The 7,210-nt window shown below is 56.3% G+C and overlaps 1 protein-coding gene across 1 annotated transcript; it reads right to left on the bottom strand.

Moving 5' to 3' along the window:
- Nucleotides 1-460: 460 nt before the first annotated feature.
- PRSS50 (serine protease 50) lies at nt 461-6,307 on the bottom strand. Its single transcript, XM_086368358.1, has 6 exons — nt 5,657-6,307; nt 5,389-5,580; nt 3,914-4,076; nt 2,659-2,942; nt 1,305-1,471; nt 461-828 (listed from the first exon to the last, which is right to left on the bottom strand). Exons 1-6 carry the CDS (start codon nt 5,772-5,774, stop codon nt 598-600), a joined length of 1,155 nt encoding a protein of 384 aa, XP_086224484.1. The 5' UTR covers nt 5,775-6,307; the 3' UTR covers nt 461-597.
- Nucleotides 6,308-7,210: the final 903 nt, after the last annotated feature.

Here is a 7,210-nt window from a genome sequence, read left to right as displayed (position 1 = left end):
CTAGCCGTTTAAGGACAGGCATATCTGCTAATCATGGGGATAATGTCTGATCCCAGTGGGCATCTGCCCCAAGTCCAGGCAGGGGACAGGGTTGGAAGGTCAAAGTTAACTACAGTGCTTCAGGGCAATGACAGAGTATGTTCCAGCCACAGGCCAGAAGATGGGTCAAAGTCAAGGAGAACACACTCACCTCCACGGCCCAGAGCTGCAACCTTAGGCCCAGCGTCACACTGGGTCCTGGCAGCCCCAGAATGAGCCTGGGCAGTACATTCTAGGCCCTGAATTATCTGACCCCAGTATCATCCCCACACATTCCCTCCACCTTCTGCGGGAGCCACCCCAAGCCTGCGGATGGAGCTGGGGCTCTGCACTTTGCAGTATCAACTGCCGGAAGCCACCCATCCCACCCCTTCCCTGTTCTCTCATCTCCCACTGCAGCAGGCCCAGGAAGGAGGAGGCATGGGGAAGAGAGCCATTTAATTGAACATCGAGTCTCTCCCCTGCCTGTGAGGGCTGAGAACTGCACCTGCAGCCTTCTAGACAAGAGGGTGAGGAGGGGCCTGGGCAAGAGAGGGCAGACCCAGGGACAGCAGAGCATCAGAGGGCAGCAAGGAAGCTGAGGAGCATCAGGAGTGCCAGGAGCAGGGCCCGGGGTGGGGCTGGCAGAGTCTGCCCGCTGATGCGGTCCCAGATCCACTGTTGGTAAGAGGAGATGTGGACGTAGATAGGCGGAGCCTCGCTCTTCTTGCAGCCTGGGCCCCAGCTCACCACTCCCACCAGGTGCCATATGTTCTGCACAGGACAGGCCAAGGGCTCCCCACTTATCTCCTGCGGGGAGGGGTGGAGAACAAAAGGGAGGCCACATGTGGTCCAAAGGAGACTTGATCCAGCTCAGGAACAAGCAGGGTGCCCTCACCAAACCTTCTGCGCAGCCTCCAAGTGTCTTATAGCTGAGAGGTACCTTCGAAGTCCTGACCCAGGAGACCTTCCTTAAAAGGCTCCACCTTCCATCTCTCTCCATCCCCCATCTCTTTAACATCCACCTTCCATCTTCCCACCCTTCCCGTCCTCCTGCATCTCCAACCTCCATCCCCACTCCCCATCTCTCTCTCCCCAACTCTCATCTCATTCCCCCCAATCTCCATTCCCTGTCAAATTTCCCCTCCTTCATCTTCCTCCTCACTTACCCCTGCTCATCCCTGGCCCCTCTCTCCTCCCCACATGTCCTGCCTCTGCTGTGCCCCTCACCCCAATTCTGGCCAGGTGCCCTTGGAGGCAAATGAGCAAGGGCTAGAGATGCTCACGTAGCAGAATTTTTCCCTGTCGACGTCCTTTGCACAAATCATCTGGGAGTTGATGATCTGAATCAGAGAGGGGATTTTGGAGAACCTGCGGTAGAGGCTGTCACACTCTGTGCTGTTCAGGATGGTGACTTCCTTCTCCTGGATGGTTCGAAATTGGGGCCACTGACCTGTGGGACAGGGGCCCCCATTCAGGCTTGGCTGTTTAGCTCGTGCCTGCAGCCACTGGCCTCATGCCCATCCTCCCTTTGTTCCTTGCCACACAGCAGCCCTGGAGATCTCTCCAGGATTAGCCCACCTACCACTCCAGACGCTTCCCAAAAGCCCCTCAATATAGAGACCCTGGAGCAGTTTACCCAAAATCTGGCTTTGCTGGGCCTGATCTCACATCTGGCAGAGTCCAATCCATCAAGTCCATTCTGATCTCGGCATTTTGACTTTTGCATTCCGTCTATCCCCGAAGCCTACCAAGTCTATCTGAGGTCCAAATCCTGCCTTTTCTTCAAGCTTTCCTCAAAGGCCTCTTCCTCCCCTGAGCTTCCCCAGACTCGCCTCTGTGGTTCCAGGAGCTCCTCACTCCCCTCCCCAGTCTCACAAGTGTGTGTCTGTCCCTAAGTCTGAGCTTCCAGGGGACAGGTGACTTCCAACCGTTCCCAACTATTCACCAGACAGGCCATGGCAGGGATGACATAAAGCCACCCCACCTGGGCTGGAGATCCTGGGTGCTTTCAGGCATGCTGGCTCTATGCGACCACAGGGAAGAACACTTCTCTTGTGGGAAAGGGACAGGGGTTCCCTGAAGAGGATGGACATTTCTGGGCTAAGGAAAGGGGCCCTTGGATGGCCCTGGGACAACACTCCTGCTCATTGGGCTCCTAAACTGGGATGATAAGGGATTGAGGGCCACTGCTGGGGTAGGGGGAGACATGGGGAACCCTCGGTGACTCCCAGCTTCCGGGTGCAGACTGCCCTTAGCCAGATGCATGGGTCTTCTGGGGACCCTATTACAGACATAGACCCCTTGTCCTCTCGCCTTGCCTGTTCTGCTTCAAAACATGATGCCGTAGGATTGTGTGCAGATAGCAAGATATCACTCTGTGCCCACTATGCCTTCAAGGACGGCCTGTTTACATACCCTGACCTGGGCCTGAGGGTTTCGAGGGCAATCTGGGTCCCCTAGATACATTCACTGCTGAAACCCTCAAAGGGAAAAAGAGATAAGAGTCTGACAGGAGAGGGGTGGTGGGCTCCCTGGGGAAGGCGTCTCAGAAATGCCTGTCCACGGTAGACCCTGGCCTGCACCCAGGTTCTATCCCGCACCATCCACCCTGCTGGGGGTAGGAAGGTTCTAACTCACCATCAACCCTGGGGAGTCCCCAGCCTGTCACAGTGCAGAGCGAGTAGTCCTTCACCGAATAGTCCAAGCCAGGCAGGCAGATGGGCCAGACATACTTGCTGTACTGCAGTGGCCGATCCAGGTTGAGGAGGGCAATGTCGTTGGCCCGGCCAACCCAGGACCAGTAGCGACTGGCTCGATAACGGCTGTGCACGATGACCTCTTTTGCCAGGGTGTCGATGGAAGTCTTCGTTATCCGGTCAATCCACGGACTCCCTGCCCGTACTGAATAGGTAACGTCACTCCTAGGGGAAGGGCAAGGGGAGTCCTCCATTAGTCCCAGGAACCCCACAACAGCCTGCACCCCCCTAAACTCCACCGCACTGTTGTACTCTGAGCAAATCCAGGCAAGCCACCCACCTGCTTCGAGTCCCCGAGCCCACTTCTCAGGGCAGGTGTGAATGGGGCCCTGCACACACAGACACCGTGTGGTCAGTCCTGACAACAACCCTTCAGTTTATGGAGAGGGAAACTGACTCAAGTGACTGACTCAAGGCTACACAGCTAGCAAGTGGTGGAGGTGGGATATGGACCCAGTTTTCTCTGGTTCCAAACTTTAGACTCTGTCCAGTAACCCATGCTGGGTCCCAGGAGTGACAGAGGCCTTGTGCAATCATCCAACCCTCCCTCTAGCTTTCTTTCTCAGTGTGTCCTTTAGGCGTGGAAATCACTTCTCCTCTGGCCAGCCCTCATGGCCAGATGTGACCCTCAGGTCGCCCCCTGGCTCCAGACCACAGGCACGCCTGCTCTCTTGTCCCCACACTGACCAGACTGTGAGCATCTATATTCTTGTCTGTCTTCCCCAGCAACCTGACAGGAGTGGGGCAGCCCTCTTCTGCTACCAGTGCCCAGACCAGGGCCTGGCTTCAAAGACTGTCAAGGCTACTGGTTGAATGAAGGAAGGAATAAGTGAAACAAAGGGTATGGAACAGAAGAATTAGAATCTTCTTTCTGTGCACAGGAGGAAGACCTAGACAGTGCTTTGCAAGTCTTCGTTTCCTATCTGTGGAATGACTGCACAGGACTAGGGGATCAGATGAGGGGAGCAAGCCTCCAGTTCCTAGGAAGGAATCTACAGGACTCAGCTCCACCCTGCTAGGAGCTGGGGTGAGGCTGGGATTACGGGGTTCTGCCACTGAGGGGCCAGCTGGCAGAATGACTGAAGCCCCGGTGGCTCCACATGACTTTCCACCCGTCTGTCTAGGCCCCGACTCACTCGGTCGTGCAGTGGGCTGCAGTCAGCACCCAGTCGGAGGCAATGAGGGTTCCTGCACAGATGTGTGTGCCATTGGCCCGCACGCTGACCATCCACGGCCACCGCCGAGCCATGGACTCCGGATCCCTGAGGGTGGGGTCCCGTTCATAGGAGAAGCCGCAGGCTGAGGAGGGAAGTACAAGGAGCTTGATAAGGAGTGGACCTTTCCAGCTGCATCTCACAGCTCTCCCTCTCCCTCTCCTCAGCCTGAGCTCCCACCACTCTAGCTGGCCTGCACCCATCCAACGATTCTCCTTCTTCATTGGTCATCAAATAATGGTGTTGTTCACATGAGGATTGGGGTCTCCAGCCTTAGAAGGGCCTCAGCATCCCCCAGGCATCCCTCACGTCAGGTCCCAGGGCTGACCAGTCTGGGCGTGATTCACTGGCTCCTTTGTCCTGGTCAAGCAGGCCTCAGCTCTGGCTAGGCTAGGCCCTTCACAATTCATCTGTGTTTCCATCTGGTTCCCCTACTTCAACCAAAAAGACCCTTTCCTCCTTCTCTAGGACCCTCCTCCTGTGATTCAGTGAGAGAAAAGCAGATGACCTAAGAGAAAAATGAGCACTGCACATGAACGCGCACACATCTGAGGATAAAACCCCAACAGCAATGAATGCAGCTCTTCAGCCCCATTAGTTCTCAGGGGAGCATGGACTTAAATCACAGTGACGTTCTGCTCACCGTCACCTGCCAGGCAAAACTAAATGTCCCTGATGCTAGGAGTTGGTGAGGATCACAGCCCCAGACTGCTCACTCACTGCTCAAGGGAAGCTCAACGGGTACAGCCACTTTGGAAAAGCTTTTATGGAAAAATTCTTTCAACTGAAGAGGCACGTATCCAACACCACAGCAGACCCACTCCTAGGTGTTCCAAATGGACTAGTAGATTGTGAGATCAATGTAAGTAGGCCATCACCAGCAGCTGTAAAGGCTAACACAAGAGAGGGAACGGCAGCACGCACCGCGGAGTGCTGCGGGGTCCTCAGTGTGAGACTTCCCATGACACTTAAATTCTGAGCAATGAGTTCCAGGATGAGAAGTATTCCTTATGTGAGTCTTACTTCAACCAGCTTGGAAGGCACTGCTAGAGAGAACACTTATGGATGTGACCCCAAACACACAAGGGAAGGCTCCCTGAAAGCGGTGCTGGAGACCCCCAGAGGCCTTGGCTGGGAGCTTGGATCAGGGCCTGGGCCCGATGGAGAGATGCTGTCCCCACCGGCCATTCAGGAAGGCAGGATGTACAGCACGCCCCAGGCTCCCCCGACCTTCCTTGCCTTCTACCTCAGCAGCATGGGAGGTTCCACCAATAGGTGCTCAGTAAGCACTAGTGAAAGGAAGGTCTCCTCTCTCTCCCTGCCCCTTCTTCCTCTGTCCCTTAAGGTCCTCGAGGCTGCTTGGGCGCCTCCTCCCGCATGGAGGCCACAGTACTCACGGGGAAGGAACTCGTGGGAGGCTTTAGAAGTAGCGTACTGCGAGATACTGGGAGGCGGGCTACCACCGGTGACCTGCCGAGGGAAGCGACGTCTGCCCGAGGGACAGGTGGCACTGGGGGCACATGGAGCATCAAGGTCTGCGGGGACGTCCGTGGACAGTGCCCCCAGGGTGTCGCCAGCGCCCAAGCAACCTGTGGAAGGAGGCAGAGAATCAGAAGTGGAGGCCAGATCTGAGGGGGTCGGGGGATGGGCGGGGGCGGGCCTTACCCAGGGGCCGCAACAGCAGCAGCAGGAGCCCGGCGGAGGCAAGGGCCAGGGCCAGGGTAGACGTCCCAGGGCGTGGGGGCCCACGCCTGCCGGCCGGCAGCTCACACCAAAACTCCATCTGCGGGAAACAGCGACTGCGCCGCGGTGCTCTTCTCGCTACAGTGCTCCCAGGACCCGCCCCACGAAGGCGCCCCCCATTGGCGGCCGGTGACGGCTCTCTGTGGTGTGGTGGGCGCGGGCATCCGCGGCCTCGCGGGCGCCCCCCAGTGGCCTCCTGCCATGGTGCTTCTGATGTCCCAGTCACCCTCTGGCTTGCAGGTGGCTCAGGACTGCCTGGCTTCTGGCCACGCCTCTGCCCTCCTGGGAGCACGTCACTCCCAGGCGGTCTGGCCCAGCAGTTTCCTGGAGTCCCTTAACCTCACCTCGTCCAGTTTCTGCACCTCCTCTGGCATCCCACTCCCATCCCTACCTGGTGAGATGGAGGCCCAACCCCTGGGGCTGGCATCCGGGATTTCCAAGCGGTCCCATCTGCCCCCCAGTCTGGTAACTACAGTGGGGCCTTGCCCCAGGGTACTGAAATTAAGCAGATTGAAATGTTTTCAATAACGATTTTTCAAGAGTGCATAGTTTTAAGCATTGTTCCCCACCCTCCCACCCTCAACTTCCATTCAGCAAATGCCCTTCCCTTACAGATCCATCCTCTTAGAAAGATAGCACAGGTGAGGTTTCCATAGACAGTAAAAGAGTGATGGTAACCAATGGGCTCTTCTCGGTACACTGGAAGTCGGGGAACATTTTGATGGCTCAGTGACACAGATGGATAATACAGTTAAAAGGTAGTCTGGGGACATCCTATGAATTTTGATTCAAAACTGTTGGAAAATTCTAGCCCAATAAAAGGTGGAAGTTAAATCAGACTAGAACAATTTAACTTTTGCCAAGGCCTGCTCTCTTGGGACAAACAATAGGGCTGGCCATTCAGTACTTCAGTCTCCAGCAAACCACACCTGCTATGCTGTGGAGCCCAAGGGCAAAGATAGGGGCCACTGTGAACCTGAGGCCCACCAGGCCTGATGGGCTCCCATGCTACCTCCCACAGAGGTAGTAGGGCTCTGCCCTCTCAGTCTGGCTAACTGGGGCCTAGTCTTCCTCTTCAGAGTACGACAGATGTCACTAAGGCAGCTCCGGAGTTTAGGGTGCAGTCACCCCCCACAGTCACCTAAGCAGGCGCTCTGCCTTGCCCCTCCCTGCCCCCCATCCTCACTCATTCCTGCTGGGGAGGGAGGAGGAACTGGTCAAGCTCTGTAGACTCTTAGGGTGATATGAGGGCTTGAGAGAGGCCCACAAGTTCTGGAACTGAATCCACAAGTGCAGGTCTGGTCATTTTGAGTTTCCTGGGAAGAAGACAACCCTCATGGTAAGGAAATGAGGGGAACCTGTGGTCAGAGACCCAGGGCATGGCCATGGGGACCTGGGGACTGCTGGAGTGCTGGGTTACTAAGCAGGGAGTGGGGATCACAGAGCCCAGCTTCATATTGGTAGAAGAGGCAACTG

This window comes from Bos grunniens, chromosome 22, assembly GCF_055505025.1.
Source record: "Bos grunniens cultivar Pamir isolate PY7600 chromosome 22, Bosgru_T2T1.0, whole genome shotgun sequence".
NCBI lineage: Eukaryota > Metazoa > Chordata > Mammalia > Artiodactyla > Bovidae > Bos > Bos grunniens.
The sequence above is the reverse complement of the archived record's forward strand: the minus strand, read 5'-3'. Positions and strand labels throughout refer to the sequence as shown.

Excerpts from the sequence above, each read along its gene's own strand:
- PRSS50 (XM_086368358.1), bottom strand. The coding sequence starts at position 5,774 with ATGGAGTTTTGGTGTGAGCTGCCGGCCGGCAGGCGTGGGCCCCCACGC. Across the intron at positions 5,581-5,656 it reads GCTGCTGTTGCGGCCCCTGG|GTTGCTTGGGCGCTGGCGAC; the intron begins GTAAGGCCCGCC and ends CTCCTTCCACAG. Across the intron at positions 2,943-3,913 it reads GCAGCCCACTGCACGACCGA|GAGTGACGTTACCTATTCAG; the intron begins GTGAGTCGGGGC and ends CCCTTCCCCTAG.